Source organism: Cucumis melo, chromosome 5, assembly GCF_025177605.1.
Source record: "Cucumis melo cultivar AY chromosome 5, USDA_Cmelo_AY_1.0, whole genome shotgun sequence".
In the NCBI taxonomy this organism is placed as follows: Eukaryota; Viridiplantae; Streptophyta; class Magnoliopsida; order Cucurbitales; family Cucurbitaceae; genus Cucumis; species Cucumis melo.
In genome coordinates, this window is record NC_066861.1 from 20,388,412 (window position 1) to 20,411,641 (window position 23,230).

Sequence of the window (23,230 nt, forward strand, 5' to 3'; positions counted from 1 at the left end):
TTCTAGAGATTGAACCACATCGCATCAAGTCAACATAAATACAACATCAACACAAGTTCAACTCTACGAACCAAATTTCTCCAAAAGTCTTGTGTGAACATGTGTGATTTGGTAGCCAATGTTTGTGAAACGGGTCCTTGTTTCATCTTGCAGTTGTGACGATTTGGTTTCATGTTGAAGTGATTTGGTTTCTTGAATGAGTTGTATTGAGTCCTTTTGTAATTGATGAATCTTCTGTTGAACTTAAGAGAGCTATTAACTAAAATTTTCACAATATCTTCAAGAGACATACCTTGAGGAGAAGAAGAAATGAAGGAAGGCCAAGAGTCTTGATTTCCCATTTTAAGTGAATGGTCTCTCAATCAGGCGTTGTATATGCTAGTATAGGGATCATACATTCTTTAGAAAACTTCCAATGCATTGACTTCTTTTGTGAGATCAGGGCAATTATCAGCAGGATGTCCAAGAACTCAATACCGAAAACAAAATGTAATAAACGCAGATGAAAGAATAGACTGAAAGTGAATAACTAAGAACTTCAATTCCATGCTTGGTATTGCATTAACTATAGAAAAAATCATTGAAGAATAAGGAAGTTAGGTAGAGAAGAGGTTTTAAAATTGGGGTAAATTATATGGTATTTTCACATGGCAAAAAGGTTAATGACAATGAAGTTTTTAAAATTGGGTTGGACATAGAAAAGTTTTTTCTTCTTAGGTTATTTTGTGAAATTTTCCTAAAAGAATCATTGAAGAAGAAGGAAGACAGGTTGAGATAGGAGGGACTTAGGTTGAGAAGGGACAGTTGATAAGTGATTTTAAAATTAGGGTAAATATAGATTTTCACATAGAAAGAGGTCTGTTCACATGAGATTCCAAGAGAAATTTAATTCATTGAATTTGAACTTGTATTTGTATTAATTTTAATATAGTAAGTACAATCTCTAATGCATGATCCTTTGATGTTTTCTCTTAAAAAATAAGCTTCAACTTTTACACTTGTTGATCTTATTGGATAATCGATCTTTGGGCTTGATGATCGACCTTTAGGCTTGTTAAACCTCTTGGATGATTGAACTTTGGGTTTGATGATCGACCTTTTGGCTGGTTTTTTTGGATGATTGACCTTTGGGCTTGATGATCGATCTTTGGGTTTAATGATCTTCCTTGGTGATCGTCTTTTAGGCTTGATGATCGACCTTTGGGCTTGATAATTTTTCTTGATGATCGACCTTTAGGCTTGTTGATCTGCTTGGATCAATCTTACAACTTCACAAGAGTTATATTATTTAAATCTTTTAGATGATTTTAAGAGTATTAGAGCTCAGTCTTCATAATTTGAAAACTCTAGAGTTTCTGGAGAGTTATAATCTTAGGAGTTAAAAGAGAGGTTTAAAAGTTAAGCTTAAGAAAAAGAATTGTTTTGCTAAGTTACTTATTGTTTATAGTTTTCAATAAACATATTTTGTTTTTAAAAGTTGTCATTCACAGGGTTTTATAGCTCACCTTCAATGTTTTATTTTCCTTACAGGTAGAGCTCATGGTTCCAACACCTGTTAGAATTCGCCTGCTTTATGAGATTATGTATATATTTCCCAAGTTTTTGATGTTTTTCGTAGTATGTATGTTCTTGTTTAAAAAAGAAATAGTTTTGAGTTCAGGTTAAGCAGGGTCGACGGGTGTTGTTAAAAGAAGAACAATGTTGCTCGACTTCACGTCGTCGTCTCGAGCCTAGTAAGAAGGGCTCTAGAATGGGGTGTGACGATGTTGAGTTCAATTCATTCTTGCCTATAAATACAAGACTATCTCTTCAGAACATGGTGTACAAGAATTTGGAGAACAAGCTCACTTCATCCCTGAGCTCCCTTTCAATGTTTTCCATAGTATGTATGTTCTTGTTTAAAAAGGAAATAGTTTTTAGTTCAGGTTAAGCAGAGTCGATAGGTGTCTTAAAAGAAGAATGATGTTGCTCGACTTCACGCCATCATCTCGAGCCTAGTAAGAAGGGCTTTAGGATGAGGTGTGACGATGTTGAGTTCCATTTGTTCTCGCCTATAAATACAAGACTATCTCTTCAGAACAAGGTGTGCAAGAATTTGGAGAACAACCTCACTTCATCCCTGACCTCCCTTCTGTGTTTTAGGTGAGAGCTTAGAATATAGTTTTAAGGAATTCAGAACCATTCTTTCCCCTCAGTGTAATAGGCAAAAAAAGGGAGTTGATGACCTCCCTTTTGCACACCTGTCGGTCGAATATTTGAGTTCAAAGGCCAAGATCAAAAGAGGTATAAACCTGGTGTATCGAGTAAGCGAGACTTTAAGGGCCATTCTGGTGGTCCACCTTCGAGGCAGTATAGTTCAAGGAGTGCTTGTCACACCCCGCTCTAAAATAATACTCCATGCGATGAAGTTGAGATGCAACCGCTAGGGATTCTACAGGAGGTTCTCTGCGAAAAATGCGCTAAACACCTAGTGAGCGAAATTAAAGACAACATAAAGAAGTTTAATGCAGAAAGTGGACAAGTGAAAAACGGAAACTTCATTAATAATTCGATGCCAAGGACCATTCAGTACATTATATAATATTCATTACAAAACCACTAAACACAACTTAACACAATACTTAGACTTTCTTCGTATGCTATGTGAGTTGACAATAACTATTACCAAGTGATGCCTTCTCAAAAGGGGTACAGTAGGCGATCAAGGCTATAACTTGAAAGCTAGATGTCCTTCGCTACGTGCAGGGATTAAAGCAAGACATTTGAATGATTAGACAAAAATGTCTAGTGAGTAAGATCTTTCATCAATATTTTTAGTAAATCAAGTTTGCCTTAGCACAATATAGACAATTTTCCAAATTAGACGATATAGAGAATATATAAGTCAATCATCATATGTTTGAGTATAAAAAAAAATACTTATTCGAAGCTTCATTCATTTGAATGTTTAGATGAAAACATCTACCTAACTAGGTTATACCTCTAAATCTTTCTTAAATTTGTAAAGGTTGGTTCATTCGTTATTCTCAATGGGCCAATTTGTACTTTTTGGGCCCAAATCTCATTCAGTTCTATTGGGAGCCGAACTGAGCGTCTTCTCTCCGTTGCCCATTCTGAAGCAGCCATGGCTTCAGCTCCTTCGAAGCTCTACGCAGGTTCTCCTCCAATCCCTTTCTCCTTCCTTATGGGCACTCGGGTACAACTATCGGAATTGCAGTGGCTTATTCGTTTTTGTGATCTTTTAATTGTGTTGTTACAGATGATGTTAGCCTTCTAGTGGTTTTACTGGATACGAATCCATTTTTCTGGAGCACATCTTCTCTTCCGTTCTCCAAGTTTCTGTCTCGTGTAATTGATAAATTATCTCTTTTCCTGCGAACCATTCTACCCAGTAGGTCTTTCGGATAGAACTGTAATGAACATTAGTATTTTCTTTTTCTTTCTGTTTTGGGTGTATAGGTACTTGCTTTTCTGAACTCCATTTTAGTACTGAACCAACTTAATGAGGTTGTGGTTATTGGTACTGGATACGCTTCATGCAAGTATTTATACAACTCGTCTTCTTACTCAAATCATGGCCTTGAAGATGGTAGAATGCCTGCACTTTGTACTCGTTTATTGAAGAATTTGGAGGAGTTTGTGATTGGGGATGAGCAGTCCATCAAGGAAGATCCCAAAGGAGGGACAATGTCTTCACTTCTTTCTGGATCGCTCTCCATGGCCTTGTGTTGTATCCTTGTTGATGATTGTTGGTGCTGATTATTTGCTTGTTTATGCTCATAAGTAAAGCTCGCCATCAATTCATTAACTCGAGCTTATGAGGAAAAGTCTAGACTCTACGTCCCCATGTTCTACAATTAGAATGTTTCAATAGGCCATTAATTTAGCAGTCAGGACTAAACAGTATCTATTGTGATGGGAGTGGCATTTGGTCGAAATTTGTAGTAATGAGTATGGTTGCAAAATGTTGTAAGAGTTATGATTGGCACGATGGAATTTTCTAATAGCCATACTGTTTAAATGTAACTTGAGTAATTTAAGATTCATCAACAGTCTGTTATGCTCCAAATGCTTGACCTTGTGATTAGATATACAGAAAGTTTTCCGCTCTGGATCTCTCCATCCCCAACCACGAGTAAGCATTTGTTTCTGTTCTGCATAATTTATTCCCAGTTTGCATATCCTGATTTTTTTTGTTGCTTACATATACTATTTGTTTTTTTTTCCTTTTTTGAAAATGTGACTAATCTATGTGAATATATTTTACTTTGAGTGTAGATCCTTTGCTTGCAGGGATCCCCAGATGGTCCTGAACAGTAAGATTATTTTCTTTATTCTCTAAAAATATGTATACATTTCTAATGAATTTATTTTATTTGTGCAATTTTCTTTAGTAATGGGAAACAAACTTTAAAATCTTTCTTCTAGTGACTGTTTTTCTCTTCCAGATATGTTGCAATCATGAATGCCATCTTTTCTGCTCAGCGTTCAATGGTTTGTATTTTTTGTTCACGCTTCTGTGTGTTCTTATATGACTTTACTAACTTCTTCCATCAATCACAAACTCTCATAATTTGAACTGGGTGATATCAGTAAGTAATGAAAATGTGGCAACAAGTATTTCATGGAAATGCTCGAGACAAGTTTCCTCTATTTAACTTGGTCTTTGTTTGGTTTTGATGGCAGAAAATGGTGCTGGATTAAACCTTTTTGTTCGTATCTTTTCCTATTTGAATTTAAAGATATCAATTATTTCTTCTCCTATTTCGAGATATCCCATTTGTCCCACAGGCGAATTTGAATTTGAATGCATTGACAAGACTAAGTAATTTATATTGATCTACTTTCTTGGAGTCCACAACTGAATATCTAGTCTCTACCGTTAGAGTTGAACTCCAATATTCGGAATAAGTTTTATTATTTAATTTGCTTGCCCTGTGGATGGAAAGTTGATGGATCTCTGGCATATTTTCTATTATTAGTCTTGTCAGATTCAATTGTGAAAGTTTTCATGTTTATATGTATGCATGTAAGTGTATGTATAGAATAAGAAACAAGAACAAAGCTAGAAAGCAAAGATTCCTTAGAAAGGACAAGGGGAGAATTGGGAGTTTCCCCGAAGGAACAGATTCTGGGATAGAAGTTTATAAGAAAAACTTCAGTCCAAGTTATCGATAGAGTAGAGAAGTGGCAAAACCCTTATGTAAGGTACTCCAATTTAAGGCTTTAACTATACAAGCTCCAAAAGTTAGCAGAAAAGTCCTGAAAAAACCAATAAAGAGATTTATTTTACAATTGGAAAAATTATAAATAGAGATGCACTTTTAAATTTCTCTCTCCAACAACACATCAAATTCGAAGGTGAAAACTGTTTTAGATTTTGAATTGCTAGTTTTCTTTTTCGTTATGACAGCTTAACATAACAATATTGACCAAAGTATGATTAATTTCTTGATGTGAAGTAATTACATCTGCAATGTTCATGATAGTGGTAATCATTTGGTAACAAGCACAAAGTTGGTAGTCAATGAGATTGAAGAAATGTGAATCTAATCTCCATTCACATTTTCATCTATGGGTTTGCTTTAAACTTTTATGTGCGCTAGTCACTCATTTGAAGTCCATAGCTGTCCGTTTTCCGCTTCATGTTGCTTTTAACTATAAACTACATTCAACATTCAACCATGTTTCCGTTTGTATAAGTATCCTATGATGTACAATTTTATCATTCTTGCTTCAGGTTTCTATAGATTCATGTTACATTGGTTCACACAATTCTGCATTTCTTCAGCAGGTAAGCTAACTGCACATTGTTCTTAATAGGGTTTTTACTTTTCCTGGAATCTTACCATCTCCGGATGTATCATCTATTCATTGCTGCTGATGATTTGATTTCTGATGCTAGGCCTCTTACATAACGGGTGGAGTTTATCTGAAGCCTCAGCAAATGGATGGGCTGTTTCAGTATCTCGCTGTAGGTTTTATTTTCCTATGTGCTTTTATTGATCATGGTCTGGCCGTTCCGCGGGGAGGGGGGGGGGGGGGGGGGGGCGGTCCTTGTTTTTTGTAATTTCTTGCTTAGGCTGATGTGATATTCTATCGTTATTTTTCTGCAGACTGTTTTTGGCACTGATTTGCATTCCCGGACCTTCTTACAGCTTCCAAAATCCATTGGTGTTGATTTTCGTGCATCGTAAGTCTGCAGTCTTGTGAATACACAATTCTGTTGTTTTGTGCTTATTATTTTGTGTGGCTTACTATGGCCTTCTACCTATTTACACCTCTCATCATCATTTTGTCCTCTCGGAATCCAACAGAGATGGAAATTGCTAATTCCAAATAAATTGGGAATTTGCAGGTGTTTTTGCCATAAAAAAACGATCGACATGGGCTATGTCTGTTCTGTTTGTTTATCTATATTCTGCAAGCATCACAAGAAATGTTCTACCTGTGGGTAAGCGAAAGGTCAAGCCCCTTTTATATGTGGTTTCCTAAATTTTATTGAAGGTAGTTTGACATTGACTTTCGAGAATGCTGTTGTCTGTTTGGCTTTATAAGTATGAAAAGGAAGATGAAGAGGAACCTGATTTTTGAGAACTCATTATGCTAGGGCTTTTTCCTTGACGGTTTATATAACACTTCGGTGTGACCTGATGTCATGACACAAGGGGGGAGCTTTGTAGCTTAGTATTGCCCCTAGATAATGGTTGCCTAAATATGATGCTAAAAGATTCTACCACGCCTTTAGTTTCTTACGGGGTGTTTGAAAAACCGGAATGTAATTAGAATCACAGAAAATTAGAGGGGTGTTGGAAAGCGTGTTGAATTGAGGGCAAAACAAAGAATGGGGTCGTAAAGCGCAAAGACCCTTCTGAAATGCTCAAAAAACTTACATTGTTGTTTGCCTACTGTCACTTTTGTCTTACTTCAGAACAAGATTGAATGTATTAATATTAATGAGTTTCAATTTCTTTCAGGTCAGTTTTTGGTGAGACACCTGTAGAACTCGATTCATTGTCTAAACTGAAAAGAAAAACTCCAGAATGATATGACTTTGAACCATTTGTTTTCACTTCTATGGCTATAGAAATTGTTCCATTTTTCTTCCCTTTCTTGAAGCTGTTGGAAAGTGGAATTCATTTGGTTCACTTGGCATGAACGGAGATGACTTAAATGATACAGTTGCTGAAAGAGTCAATCTCAACATTGTACAATTCAGATCAATAGTGGTCGAATTCGGAGGGGATAACATGGAACGATGGTTAGCAAGGTCGCGCATTATTCCAGTCTGATACAAATTGGGTACAAGGTTTTTATGGAACTTGAGACTTTAACTGGAAAAGTTAGATTAATGTAATTGTACTGAAAGCTTGAGTGGTTTATAAGCACATGTAGATTTAGATTTCGCTCACGCTTGACAGTATTCCAAAGCTTACCTTTGCAAAAGTAGACAAGGATACGGACAGTCACATTGTTGATTGAGTCGTGTTACTTATACTTTGTTTTTTGTGGAACCTCATACTTTGAAATTTTACAAGTTTGAAATGTGCCAAGTGAATCATATAATAAAACAATTTGAGCACACTTGTGAGGCTAGCTAAAAAATTTCTTGCAAATGTATTGAGCATGAACATGACTCGAGTAGCATGCATGAATAGATTGACCTCATCCCACACAAATATTTTTTAAAAAATGAATGTACCCTGACCTTTATTCTTTAACCTCTTTCAACCAAATAGTGCCTTCTTGGAAATACCATTTAAATAAGCATAACCTTTATACCAAAAAAGGGGAAAACGCGGTACAAACTATAGACAAATTCTTAGAAGTTGTCTTACAAATAATCATAGTTAATTTCATTCTTTTCTATTTTAATTTTCCTATCTGAATGAAAAACTCATTATGATTTCCCCCCTATAATACGGATGCCCCTACATCACCAAGAGAGATGGGAGATGAATGATTGGAAGATGTTTCCAAATCTAGAACAAAATCTGCGATCATAAATTCCCTGATTCAAATTTCGACATACATATAACTTTTAATAACATAATGTATAACTGGAATGAAGCAACTGTACAAGATTTACAATTTTAATAGTAATCAACACAATGCAAAAGAACAAATCACCAAAAGGAAGAAAAAAGAAAAAAACAATACCATAGGAAATATTAAAAGTTATTTACATCACTTGATAGAAAGAAAAATGAACCCCAAGCGGTATTATACATTTGATGAATATCATTAGCTTCTTCAGAGCACCTTCATTACCACTTTGCTCGTATGGTGAACACCAGCGGCAGCCAGTTTCAATATAGCCCGGCCCTTGTACAAGCTGCAATATGCAAAACCCATGTTGAAGTTTTCACTTAAACAAATACCTGAGCAGTATCCAATAGCTCGACGATTGAACAAATTAATCAAACAATTAATACGAAACTTAAACAAAAGTTGTTTGTCTTTCTTTGGGATTAAACACACAATCTCGGCAAGATCTGCTTACACTTGTTTGAAAGAAGAGATGTTAAGTAGCCGCAAGCAAGAAGAGGGGTACCAAAACTAAAGAACTTGAGAGAATAATCCCAGGGTCACCCATCCAAGAATCAACAAATCAAAATTTGAATTTATGTTTCACTCCCCTACATCTATCAAGTACAGAAAAATGTCAGCTCGGTCCTGTTATGAAATAGCAAAACTTGAGGGTGTTTGGTCCACCAACTTCACAAGTCCATGTTAATTTCAACTTTACCAACTTCAACAATGTTTTCTTTTATGTCTGTGAGTGTCCAGACTAGCTTACACGCACATCGATTAATCTCACGAAAGAACCCACCTGATCTTACAACATTTGTGTGTTAAGGAAACTTGTAGGAAATTAAATCCTTGGTGCCACCATGGATTGAACTCATGACGTCTCAGTTATTGAGACTGTCTCCTTTTTTACTATTAGGTCAAACCCATGATAGTTAAACTTTAACAACGTTTTCTATTAAAGTTTATGCATTTATCAACGAATTTTATCTTCCCCTCTTTTTCTCTATCTACCTCCCATGTTTCCTAACTTCAGACCAAATATTTTTGCATCCCAAACATGAACTTCCTAACTCAAACATACTAATTTTAGATTTCAGAACTCCACTCAACACCTTAAACAACCCTTCAAGTTATGGACATCTATATCAAGCACGGTTGAGAAACTCCAGCTATGTGATGTGAGTTCCTAGTTTGGAAAGCTCTAGTTTGTTGATAAGCTCTAAGCTTGAAAAAACCTAGCACAAGAGATTTAAGATTCAAGCAATCTGAAATTCATCCGTCTAATTCAACAATCGCAAGTTCAAGAGTTCACCATGGCGAATTTTCCTATCAAGTATGATGTTTTGTATTCTACATGAGGTATCAAGAATAATGAAACAATAATCATTTCGGCAAGAAAAGTAAATAAAGGAAAACTGACCCGGCCAGTGCAAGCCCCCAAGTGGCTAAGGAATAAAACAGCAGCCCAGCATGCCAAATTTCAAACATCTTCTCCACTTTGCTGCCCATACCATCAAGTGCCTTAGCTATTGCTGCAAATAGAGATGTTCAATAGCACAAAATATTAAATATTAATTCTAACAGTTGTCGTCACCCAAATATAATCACCACAATCCAGAAGTTAAATTAACAAAAGGAAAATCATACTTTTCTGCAGCTCCTCAGGTGATATATTCTGCATTTTGGAAAACTTGAATATTTAAGATTCGTTATAGAAAACAAAGCAGAAATTCCATTCAAAGTGATAGGCATACCCGGGTTTTTGGGTTTGACATAATACATCTAGCCATAAAGTGGGCAACTGCATCCACCACATGTTCTTCAGATACAATCACATAATTTTCATCATCAATTCCACTCCATTCCTCAACTTTGTTCGGGACCATATCTTCAGTAACCCATACCCACCAACTGGGTGCTTCACGGCTAACATTCACAAGAATGTCAGCTGTGTGCGAATCAGCTCCTAACCAAAGAACCATACAAGGGAGAGAGAAAACATCAAGCAATCAATATGAATATAAGGTTTCAGTACCAACTAATGCATCATGTTTGGTTCAAGAAAGGAAAAATGAAAAAAGAAAAAACCTGTAGCTTCCCTGAAAGGAAATTCATAGCTAATTCCATCTTTTGATGCTTCGTTGAGGGATTTAATTTCATTTAAGAACTTCTCAGAATCCACTGTCGCAACGAGACGAGCGTACAACTGCCATTTATGAGGTCCAAATACACCACTTGAGTTCAATAATTGAAAGAAACCAAATACCATACTATGATCTTTATTATATATCGCAGTTAAGGAAAGAAAAACACACGTTCTTAAAATCTCAAGCAAGAATTATTCAGCGTAAATTAACCTAGGGCCGGGCCGGAAAGATTCATAATTAGAATAAACTAAACTAATGGCGTTTTTAATTAATCAAAGATAAAAGCACATCCTCATCGGCATTAAATAAAAGATAAAACCCTAAAATTGGGAACAGCACGAAATTTCAATGCTCCCGAAAACTTAGAGGCAAAAAGCTTGAAAAAGAAGGGAAATGGAGGAAATACATCGGGAGGGAAATCCTTGAGCAAACAGTGAGATTCAGAAATGTTCTGAAGGAGGTCGAGATTTTGTTCAAGCAACTTCCTCAATCTCCGATTCTCAGATCGCAGAGCATCAAGTTCTTCTTCCTCTGTAAGAATGCGCTCAGCGGAATCATGGCTGGGTTTATGGTGATGGCAACACTCAATCGCCGACCAAGCCACATCTGCGACCTCGATGACCGTCTTGGCCACCTCCAGAGCGCCATGGCCGCCCTTCATCTGTACAAACCTTGCTTCAATAATTGCGTAGTTTTGTTGCGGCAGCGTTCTCTTCTACGGAACTCCAACGGATAATGATTTGATTTCCAAATTCGGGGATAAAATATATTATATAAATATATATCTAAAATTTTTATATACTTCTTAAATGGTGACTTTCAAAAATATATAAAATATTTACAACAATTCCAAAAATAAAAAAAAGCTCCTGGCCTAAAATACAAACAAATGTTTTGTCAACTACGCTGTCAACAACGCACGACTGTTTAGATTTAACTATTGTGTGAGAGATGATTCTTTAGATTTGGTCATTTAAATTTGACTACAATTTATTTTTTCAATTATATGGTTTAATTTTGTTAAACTGTCGTTTAGATTTGAATCCAAATTCATTTAGATTTGGATAAACAATTTTTTTTTTTAATTTTTTTAGTACACGATGATTTAGATTTGTGATTTATTTTTTTCGTTTACCTGTTTTAGAACATCTTTTACCTGTTTTAGAACATCGTTTACATTTGGCTATTCCAATTTAAATGATTTTTTTTAAAGATTCTTTATACACTATCTTCTAAGTTTTGACATATGTTTAGATTTGGTTACTCAAATTTAAATGAGAGGAAAAGAAGATTTTTTTTTATACAAGATCTTTTAGATTTTGCTATTTATTGTGAAAGAAGAAAATCGCAGCGGAAAAAGAAAAAGAGGAAGACGATGAAAGAAATCGCAGCGAGGAGGAGAAGAAAGACGGAAGGGCAAATCTAGAATATTTAAAAAATGGCTAAGTTCTTGAGCTTTGTTACACAGACCGTAAATAGTTAGGTGTTTTGTTACATTTATGAAAATACCTTTTTTCGAGTGTGATGCTAAAAGAATAGGCTAACAAAGTTCATTTAATTATTTAAGTGTCAAATTACCTAGATCATCACAAATGTTCTAAGCTCTCATCTATATTCGTAGTTATGTTTCTTGTAACCAGGTTTGTTAATGAGATAATTATTAACAATTAATGAGGTGTTTGGATTACATGTTGAAGTGTTCAATGAAAATAAAAATTATTTTGAAAAAAATTAGAGTGTTTGGAAGTAACTTATAATAGTTTTTTAAATATATTTTAAACACTTTTCACAAAAATGTTTTTCTTTAAAAACATTTTTTTCTTAAAGTCAATCTAAATGGATATTAAGTTCCCTTAATGTATGCAATGGACAAATCATGGATGATAAAAAAAAATGATATTTAGAGAATTTGAGTTAGAAGTTGAAACATTCATTGAATTTGGTTCATGTCATGGGAATGGTTTCAATTCAATTAGATGTCTATATTTGAAGTGTAGGAATCGTGTGTCTAATGATGTTGCAATATCTAGATATCACTTATATGCCAATGAAATTGATCAAAGTTATAAAATATAGTTTTGACCAAGGTAATAAACTTGGTTCAATATGCGCAAGATCAATTTTTTGATGTCCCAAATATGTTTGAGTCCATATTCAATCATGCTAAGAAGCCTTTATACCCTACTTGTTAAAAGTTTACAAAGTTCCCAGCTCTAGTTAGACTATACAATTTAAAGGTCAGGTTCGAATGGAGTAATTCCAACTTTTCGGAATTGTTGGTTACAGTTCGTGAGTTCTAACTTGAAAATAACAAAATACTTGCTTCTATGAAATTGTATGATTTTCGTCACTCCAATTCTTATAAAAAAAATAATCGAATTATCCACAAGAACTAGTCTTAATGGCAAGATTAGGTTGAACTTAGGGAGCACGTAAATTTCTATAAAAAAAAGGTTTCCAACCCAAGGTGGTTGAACGGGGAAGAGGTTTATGGTTTCAATTGCAAAGAAATAGAAAATTTCAAGAGAAGTAAATTTAAGTGATATCAATATTAAAAAAAAATAGCTTGGGTTGAATGGAATTCTCTTCCAATGTATTCGGTCATGCGTTTATCATTATTAACTTTTTAGGTTGCTTTCACCTAACCAAATCAATTGGAAAAATCAATAAATTTGTTCTAAGTAACTAATTGATATCAATCAACACGATGAAAAGCATACAAAATCCAAATTTATATCTATTGCATTAAGGTTATGGCTTGTTAGGTAAGATAATTAGTTTTCAAGCATATATATATAACTGAATATTCATGCAAATTCAATTCTGGGTTAGATTGGTTAATGCCTATTCAACTTTGTTTTGTCTAAATTTATATCTTGTTTTCAAAACGCTTGGGGATTACTTGATTATCGCTTTGAAATATAGGAAATCGAAGTTAAAATCTAGTTCAAGAATCACAAGCACATTGAAATGTGGGAAATCCTAAATAACCCAAGCTAGAATAGAATACCATTTTCCACATGCCAAGCGATAGGAGATTTTTGGATGCATAAACATAACTAAAACAAGGAGAAAGTTAAAGAGAAATCATACAAAGGACGACTGAAATCGGATCATCCACAACCTAGTGGCGAAAATATCTCTTATAAAAAAGTAGCGGCACTACAACGCTAGGAACAATGTCATGACGCTGATGGTACTTCAAGCGCGGTTAACTTCAAATTGCTGCAATGCGATATATGCTTTTCAAGAATTATGATACTACTGCCTTACGATGTCACACATAGCATCGTAGGGTGCCACATCACTATAATGCAGAGGCCAAAATAGCCCTTTTCTTCACTATTATCTCTGATTAATGAATTACGAGTTCAATTTTGCCCAATTATGCTCTTAAAACAACAAAAGCACAAAATTTTCCTAGTTGCTTGCTTAAAACCTACAAAATTAAAAAAAAATTAAAATCATGGAATGATGCCCAATCAAGAGAGATTATATAACACAATTTTTATGTTATCAATAGTGTTATTCGTATAAAGCCAAAAAAAAAAAAAAAATATACACTTAATGCATTAGGATTGAGTTACATAAAAAAATAGACGTGTGCTCAAACGATTGTTGTTTGAATAGAAAAGAGTATGCAAACAAGTGTTCTAAGTATAGTTTGTCAAGATGGAAGACAATTAAGAACTCAACAGAAGAGAGAAAAGGGGTTGGTACTAAACAACTATGGTACTTTCCAATAGTTCCAAGGTTCATTAAGCATGTTAAAAAATTATGAACATGCAAATAATTTAAGTTAACATGCAAATGAAGATGGTACTATGCGAAACGCAACTTATTCTCCATCTTGGAGGTTGATAGGTCAATTATGGCCAACTTTTGGTTATGAACCAAGAAATATACATTTGCATCCACTGATGGCATTAATCTATTTGGAGATTTATTGACGAAATATAGTTGTTGGCCTATGATTGCTACAGTGTACAACATTTCACCGTGGTTATGTATGAAAAAAAGTATTTGATTCTAACAATGTTAATACCAGGACCAAAACAAGTAGCGTATGGCATAGATGTCTATCTAGCTCCTTTAATTGATGACTTGAAATTTTTGTGAGGAGAAGGTGTGGAGTGTTTTAATGCACATAAAGAAGAATATTTCAATTTGCGATCTATTTTACTATGGGCTATTAATAATTTTTCTAAATATGGTAATCTATGTGGTTGTAGCGTGAAAGGGTAAAAGACTTACCTAATATATGTGTAAGAAAACTTCTTCAATAAGATTACAACATTGTAAAAATTCATAAATGGGATATAGAAAATGTTTGCCAAGAAACCATCTATATATGAGACAAAATTTAAAGTCTTTGATGGTAAGTAAGAGCATGAAATCCCCTACATGAGGCAACTTACTTGAAACTTAAGGATAATAACTTTTCATGTTGATAACTTGTAGAAATACAAGTTATTATAGTCTAATAATGAAGCATTAACAACGTGAGATAAAGGAAGAAAACACATAGTAAAATAGGTAAAATAGGATAATTATGTGTTGAAATTATAAAAAAAAGTAAAATGTATGTTTATTACAATTTTCACGTCTTAACAAAGGCTTTTAAGGGAAAGAAAGAAGGGTGGCAAAGTGGAACATGTCAGGCAAATTGGGTGTGCATCAACCAACCAGGTGACAAGAGGAATAATGCTAGGCATTCAGCATCACTAGAAGACAAGAGCGGTTGACGTGGATGTTAGGAAAAGGATGAAAAGGCATCTACGGTGTCGCACAACAATGTTAGAGAATTAATGATGCCTAGACTATGTTATGTCCCGCTGGCCCTTGCCTATAAATACAAAACCATGATTCACACGAGATTTTTAGATAAATTTAACTCGTGGAGTTGAACTTGTGTTGATATTATGTTTGTGTTGATTTGATGTGATGTAGTTCGATCTCTAGTATTTAATCGTTTCATTCTCTCTCGGTTGAATGCCTACACTTGATTTGAGGAAGTAGAACACGCGTGATGTTCTTAAAATTAGAGTATTGGAAGAAAGCTTGTATCTTTAAAGGAATTTCAATCTTCAAGGACGATTGGCTTCAGAAGTTAGAGAATCTTCTAACTCTTGGGAGAATTCTCTTTAGACATTCTGAAGTTAAAATTTTTAGTTCCCCACAAAAGAAGAGAACTCCTCGAGTTATTTGGTGGATTTTATGGGCTTGGGCTTGATTGGTCCATGGACCAGATCCATGGACTCAACCACATAATTAACATTTGGTCTAAATTAAACTTATTTTTGGGCTCAATTGAACTTTAGCACAGGTAAATAATATTTAATTGGACCAAAATAATTAACTTGATCTAATGATCATAATGAAAACATGTGACATCATCAAAATTCGTCAATTTATGTCTTCAATTTTAATTTGCGACACATGTCAATTTTTAATTAGTCTCAAATTCAATTATTTGTATTTTTTGTCATTAATTTAGTAAACTACTCGACAATTTGTGATTGGTCCAAAATTTCTTATCCAACAAATGTCTCCTTTTCGAGATTTATAACGTATATGATGGATAAATCTTGAAAAAGATAAAGTTGAAGTCAAAAGACGACCATTTTTTTTACTCAATTCAACATGTCAATTTAATCAAACTATGAATTTAGGACATGAGTTTGATTTGAATTTGGTGTAAGGGTCAGAATATGACCTAACCTTAATTTGAGACAAGTTTGAAGTTTTATTTGCAATTTAATTTGATTTGAGGATAAAAATTTTAAATTTGAATTTGGAACATAACCAAAATTTTAATTTGAGATAAGGATGAGGTTTCAGTCATACCCTAACTTTTCTTGAGGATACCCAAAAATTTGGAATGACCAATTTTAATTTTGAGATAAATAGAAGTCCTCAATCTTGGGATAAAGTTGGATTTATGGCTCCAATTTAAATTTGAGATAAAAATGGAGGCTATATATGCAAGTTAGTTTGACTTGGATTTTAAACTTTGGGTGAAATTTGGAATAAAATTTGTGATATGATCAAATTTTTATTTAAAATTGGGGATTTAATCTAAATTTTGAACGGTCTAGAAATTTTAATTATCTCAAATATGAAATTCAAGATTTATCCCAAGTAAAATCTTGGGTTTTTTTTTTAAAATATAACAAACCGACAAAATAATTACAATGTATAGAATAATTTCGAAAACGAAGAAAGCCCACAAGGCAAAATGTCCTGGTCAACATGTGATTTATTGGTCACTCAAGCGTGTAACTCAGATTTGATACATGATCGTGTATTCAAATCTAAACGATTGTATACTAATTATAAACAAAACCCTAACGTCAATAAAAAAAAATAAAGTTTTGTTGATGGCAAAAAAAAAAAAAAAAAAAAAAAAAAAGTTAACAAACACTCTTTGAAAGTTCTTTAAGTTATATCTTTCGTAATTCTTTCTATCAAACATATTATTTTATAAAATTTTCGATGACGGTATCTAGGAAATTTGGAAGTCCCATATTTCTAGAACTTTTGAGGTAGATCGTTTGTAATTCTTTCTATCGAACATATTAATTTTATAAAATTTTCGATGATGGAATCTAAAAAATTTGGATGTCTGATTTTTCTAGAATTCTTGAGGTGAGGAAATTGATTCTTTAGGTGTATGAGATCGATCCCCAATATATTTCAAGATTGTTTGAGTAGTCGAAACAAGTAACATATATATTAACTTCACACAACTATCGAAATGTCATTCCAGTTTTTCCATGTATGAACTCTACTACAGACTAATTAATTTTGTTCTATAAGAAAAGTGCTTTATCTAATAAAATAAAGAAAATAAGAAGAAGAAAAAAGTTTTTTTTTTTCAATTTTTCACCATTTTTCAATAATTTTTCTGGTGAATAATTGTGAAAATTTGTAAAAAGCAATTTATTATTTATCCAAAATTTCTTGTTTATCAATAACTTTCGGTGAATAATTATCCATGACATTCTGTATACGTTATGAATAAAAGGAAGGGTACATTTGAAAACAAGTAACAATGCATGACGTTTGACATAGGAAAATTGTCAATGCATATGTGATTACTGCATATTGATATTGTAGCTTAACTAGTCGACAACAACATAAGATCATTGATTACGAAAATTTTAGTAAGTGTCGTTAATAATCTTTTCTTAAAAGACGCTTCAAGGACACAAGAAAAAAATGTCGCAAAATCCATTCTCATGATATGTTTTGCATGTCGTTGAAACCCAAAATTTTGATAGTGATGTTCTAGGATTAAGAAAAATGCTACTTAGTATGAGAAATCCGTTGAAATCATGTGCGTAGTTATTTGCTTACGTATTTTTAAGCTTAAACTATAAATAAGAAGTTGAGACCCGATTTATATTCTCAACTATATAAAAACAATTATTATATGTCAACTAAATTTATATGGAGTGGTCTTTATAAGCTACATCTTGAGACATCTTTTTTTAGAATTCAACTTGAGGTTACATACAATGATCTCCACCCATTGAATGGAAACTTTCATATGCTAATATATACAAATCGAAATTAAATTTCATTTCCTAACTCCCACAAAATCCTCTACACACTAGAGTGCAGTGGATCAAAATATTTATAGAGTTTTGTATATTGCACTATCTCATCAATTAAGGGTAACTATTAAGGGCAACCCTCTCATCTCTTTATGTATCATTAACATTTGATCGATCATGATAACATTTTGTTGACTTCATGTTCTACCTACCTATTACTTATTTCATCTTCTAATTCAATTTTTTTTCCTCTATTGCAATTAGTTGATGAAACTGTAACGCCCCAAATTTTTGAGGTAATTTTCTTGACACTTATATTTAAAATTTTTTTGGTGTTAAATTAATTAGGTTTGGAAGAGAAAAGAAAAAGAAAAAGAAGGGTATAAAGTTTTAATAATATGATATAATATAATAATAATATAATATAAATTTTATATTATTATTATTATTATATTATTTATTTATTATTATTATTATTATTTTATTTAATATATATATATATATATATATTTCTTTTTTAAAAAACCTAATTCTTCTTCTTCTCTCCTGCGCGTTGCACAACCCCCCTTTAGTTCTTCTTCTTCTTTCTTCCTTCTCCTGACAGCCGCTGCCCGCCACACTCCAGCCCATCTTCTCTTCTTCTTCTCCCCCCAGTCGCCGTCAACTACTGCGTTGGCCTCTGTTAGCAAGCTCCGCCACCGTCGTCATCATCTCTTCATTTGCACCAGTCCATCTTCGACTCTTTCTCTGTTTCACGCGTTCGGTTGATCGCTGGCCAAGCTCGCCCCGTCGCGCCTGTAGATCTGTCGACCCGACCGATATCTGTTGTGAAGTCCAGCAGCCGCACGTAGTGCAGCAAGGTTACGTCGCTTCCTTGTCGTCGGCCACCTCAGTCTCCCTCTTTTCGTTGCCCGTCCTAGCCTCGCGAGAACACAACCGTCGTTCTTTTTCAAGTCGGCTTAACCAAGTCGAGCCGAGTCGAGCCGCAAATTGAGCCGACTCTAACCGACCCTAGCCGAGCTGCCTTCCAATCCAACCCAATTTTCCAAGCCGATCTCCCTATTCACCGAGCCACTTAAGTCGTTTTCATCCGCACTGAGTCACAGTGAGTTTTGGTAAGCGTGATTTAATGAGTTCCTAACGTTTCCTATAGCCGATTCAAGTATAAATGTTGAAATAAAACGTTTGACTTATTGGTTAGGTTAACTTTTGATCCTTGAAGGTGTTAGAGAGGTGACACTCAAATTCTTGGGATATACATCAAGTTTAGTTTGGAGTCAACTCTTCTCTACTTGGGTAAGTCTGTGGATGTTGCTTTGGAGTGTTTTAAATGTGAATTTTGGTGGTGTCATCGTTTAAATCCTTATGTTTGTACATAGGTGGATTCGTTTGGACGTTGATTTGAACAAGGATTGTAGCTAAATCTCAGGTAAGAGATTTTTTACTACTGGACCTAAAACCGAGACTGAAAACGTAGTAACTCATCTGAAAATTATACACTAGCGACTGTACTGATTTGATTGATGTATGCATGCCTAGAAAACATCATTCGTACGCACTCTTGACTGATTAAAGGTGACATGATTATTAGTTGTAGGTTACATGTATATACATGTGAATGGGTTGTTCTGCTAATGGAGTACGGATGCCCAGATGTTCTGTGTAATTTAGTTATATTTATGGGTTGTGTTGTTAACTGAAATAGTAATGTCGATGGATTATGAAAATCTTGATACTATGTATAGTTGAAGTATGTTGTTGGGCTGCTATTTATTGAGTTACGTTATTGATGGACTGTGTAGATTGTGTTCGGAAACCTCATGTGTAGATTGTGTATTCACTGATGGACTGTGTTGTAGACTGAATAGGGACGTTTGGCATAATATGGACGTTATACATAATATAGTTTACTTGTAGTTGTGCTAGCATTTGGACTGAGACGAAATGATTGTCAAGTGTATTTACATAGTGATGATTTGATTCGTTGACTAGACTTAGATAAGGTGACAGTGTTGTGTGAATTGGATATATGTATAGTGACTGATGTGACTGTTGACTAAACCTAAACCGTCTGACAAACTAAGCTTATAAACTGAGCCTTTAGCTTGAACGATATTGTAATGTGATTGTTGTAGACGGTTTAGTGTGAACTAAGGGGTAACAGTTAGCTTTATCTTTGGGGTAGTGTACCTTTTAGGCACGGTGTCCTTCGAGATTCCTAGACTTATACGTGCATTCTTCGGGATCACTAAACTGATATGAGATCACTAGACTGATATGTGCATTTTTCGGGATCACTAGACTGATATGTGTATCCTCCGGGATCACTAGACTGATATGTGCATCCTTTGGGATCACTAGACTGATATGTGCATCCTTTGGGATCACTAGACTGATATGTGTATCCTTTGGGATCACTAGACTGATATGTGTATCCGACAGGATCACTAGACTAATACGTGTATCCTTCAAGATTACTAGACTGATTGATGCGTGAGTTCTACGAAACCACTAGACTGTTTATGTAGGGTACCCCTTAATAGGAAGCTAACTGTTATTACCCTAATGGACCCAGTAGTGGGTCCCTTACTGGGTATATTTTTATACTTACCCTTTACTCTTTAACTTTTTCAGGCAAAGGTAACGCCAAGGGCTAAGGATGCGTGAAGGCCATATGGATACGTCTTGTTTTTTTTATGCTTCCACTGAACGTATTTGTTATTTCTTTTTCTTTTTACTTATTAATGGAGTCATGGGTGAAACCTATTCTTCTGTTTTGTCTTGATGACCTCATGAATTATGTTTTAGAACTTTTGGAAAGTGGTTTAAAATAGGGCCCGGAATTGCTTTTATTATATATTGAAGGTTTTTAATGAATCGTAAACAGGTCTTTTTATGAGTTTGCGTGTTTTACTGTTGAGTCTTAGCAGTAAGTAGTAATCTCAGCTTAGTTCGAAAAGTTGGTTGTTACAGAAACAATAATTGATTGTGTAAGAAAAATCAAGTTAGGACGGTCAAATGAATGAAAGAGATGTAAAATATTAAATTTTCTTTAAAAGTTTCGATGAAATGTTATACAATCTTTATATTATGAAACAACAGATATTTCTTTTTTCTTGGACAAACAATGTAGTAACAACCTTTATTAGTGCTAGGTAGCTTTGGCTAACAAAACTCAGCACCAAGATTCTCTCGGTTCCAATCATTATAACATGACTCGTCGTCGTAAGTATCAAAGCATGGTCGAACACAATGCACGTTCAAAACGTCTCTTTTTGCTGCCATATTACCAAAAATAACATTGTTGTAGCAAACATAATTTTATGGAATTAGAGGAGTAATGAGTTAAGAGCATACTTGTTGATACAATACATGCAAATATCACCTTAAAAATTTAACTACTAAAGGAACTAAAATTAAGGAGGGGACTTAAGAAGAAAATAATTTGCAGTTTAAAATGTCCAACATTATATTTCATAATTTTTTTTAAAGAATGTTACTTTAAAAAACAATGTCAAAAATAGGATGAGAGGGAAACTATTGACAAAAATGGAGTAGTGAAGTCACTACAAGAATTTTCGTCTTTACCGACGCAGAAAAACGTGAGCAGTTCTTACAAAAAACGTGGGCAGAGCTTCTGCCGACGTTTTTTTGTGTGGGCATGTTGCATGGCTGAAACATCATCGTATTTTTCTTTGCCCACGTTTTTTACGTTTCATCAGTAGAAATGCCCACACAAATTAAAATCGTGGGCAGAAAATATATTTCCAGCCACGAAAAAAATGTCGGTAAAGAGGTATTTTTGCCCACGATCATCATCATGTCGGCAAAAATAGATTTTCTAGCCACGAAAAAAATGTCGGGAGAGAGGTATTTTTACCCATGATCATCATGACGTCGACAAAAATAAACTTTCTAGCCATGTTTGTTTCGGGGCAGAAATCGTTTTTGCCAACGAAATGTTTTTTGTTAGCAAAAAAAAAAAAAAAAATCTCCCCATGCTAAATTTGTTGGCAAATATGTGTCAAATATGTTATGTAGATAGAAAATGTCGTCAGAAATGATTTTAATTTTTTTTCATATTTATTATTAATATTGTATCCTTCTAAATTAATTTTCAAATATAGAATGAATCTCCTGGCTATAACAAAATATATCAAACATTGTAAGAAAAAATTAATTGCTATGAAAATATTTCCAACCATTAATACATTGTCAAAATATGACAAACAATCTTTAGTTGCAATAACAAAATATATAAACGTGAGCTATATTAAATTTCATTTTGACATACCAAAATAAACAAAAAATATATTAAATACACAAAAAATGGTTAACTTAGTTACAAAGTCTTCAAAAAGTATATTAGTATCTTCTCCGCTCCTTCGAAACTACATAAACTTGAAAAAAGTATATTAAAATAAATAAGAACTTGCTAAATTTTAACTACTTGTTTCAAATGAATCAAGTGTAAGAACATCAAAAAACAAATGACATATGTTTAAAACAAAAGAAATGTTCATATGTTCCAAACCATCCAAAAATCCAAAAGAATGTCCTAAAAATGTTAAAACAAGATGCAAATGGCTAATTGTGATTTTCAAACCTAAAATCTAGCTAAAAAGTTCTAAAAAAGTGTCTAGGTGACATTTTAAGTCTTAAAACAACACTTACATGCCCAAAGTCTAACTAAAAAATGTGCTAAATATGTGTCTTAACTCTAACAACTTGTGTTAAATGAATCAAGTATGAAACCAAGTAAAAATAAATTACATATGTATTTAAGATCAAAAAAGAATTCTCATATGTTTCAAACCATCCAAAAACTCAAAAGAATATCCTAAAAATGTTAAAACAAGATGCAAATGACTAATTGTGATTGTCAAATCAAAACTCTACCTAAAAAGTCCTAAAAAAGTGTCAAGGTGAAATTTTAAGTCTTAAAACAACACTTACATACCCAAGTTCGACTTTGAAACTAAGGTCTAACTAAAAAATGTGCTAAAAATGTTCTAAAAATTACATAATCTTAACTATAGTTGTACACACATCCTTATGTAAGTAGGCTCGTACGGCAATGGGAATAAGTCATTGGAGTAAAATGTGACAGTCTTGAGTCTTTAGTCTCCATAATTTTCCATCATTGACACTCACACATCGTGATATGTTTGAGATAAATTCATCAGAAAATTTAACTGATTTCAAGAACTTACAAAAGTTTATTCTATCGCTACCAGTTAATGTATACGTAGCATGTGGTTTTATCAATTTAGTTCCTTGCCTTTGCAGATGTAATTCCTTTCATATATTCATGTCGTATAGATCTAAACGAGCATTGATTGTGTTCTTTGTTTACCATCAATATTTAATAAAGTGCCAAAGCAAGTGGTCACAAACATTTTTTCAATATACATAACATCCAACTTATGGCTCAAAAGAAGTTTAGACGAATACGAAAGTTCAAAGAATATACTTTTCTTATTCCAATTA

General features: G+C 33.8%; 2 protein-coding genes across 2 annotated transcripts; one reads left to right on the forward strand and one right to left on the reverse strand.

The window, feature by feature from the left end:
- Positions 1–3,022: 3,022 nt before the first annotated feature.
- LOC103485913 (general transcription and DNA repair factor IIH subunit TFB4) lies at positions 3,023–7,584 on the forward strand. The gene is made up of 11 exons (XM_008443696.3): positions 3,023–3,155; positions 3,260–3,348; positions 3,460–3,730; positions 4,089–4,135; positions 4,279–4,316; positions 4,449–4,494; positions 5,741–5,794; positions 5,906–5,974; positions 6,117–6,193; positions 6,359–6,454; positions 6,978–7,584. Exons 1-11 carry the CDS (start codon positions 3,125–3,127, stop codon positions 7,045–7,047), a joined length of 888 nt encoding a protein of 295 aa, XP_008441918.3. The 5' UTR covers positions 3,023–3,124; the 3' UTR covers positions 7,048–7,584.
- A 451-nt stretch (positions 7,585–8,035) lies between these two features.
- Positions 8,036–10,950, reverse strand: LOC103485914 (uncharacterized). Its single transcript, XM_008443697.3, has 6 exons — positions 10,588–10,950; positions 10,123–10,240; positions 9,789–10,000; positions 9,682–9,709; positions 9,455–9,566; positions 8,036–8,335 (listed from the first exon to the last, which is right to left on the reverse strand). Exons 1-6 carry the CDS (start codon positions 10,840–10,842, stop codon positions 8,254–8,256), a joined length of 807 nt encoding a protein of 268 aa, XP_008441919.2. The 5' UTR covers positions 10,843–10,950; the 3' UTR covers positions 8,036–8,253.
- Positions 10,951–23,230: the final 12,280 nt, after the last annotated feature.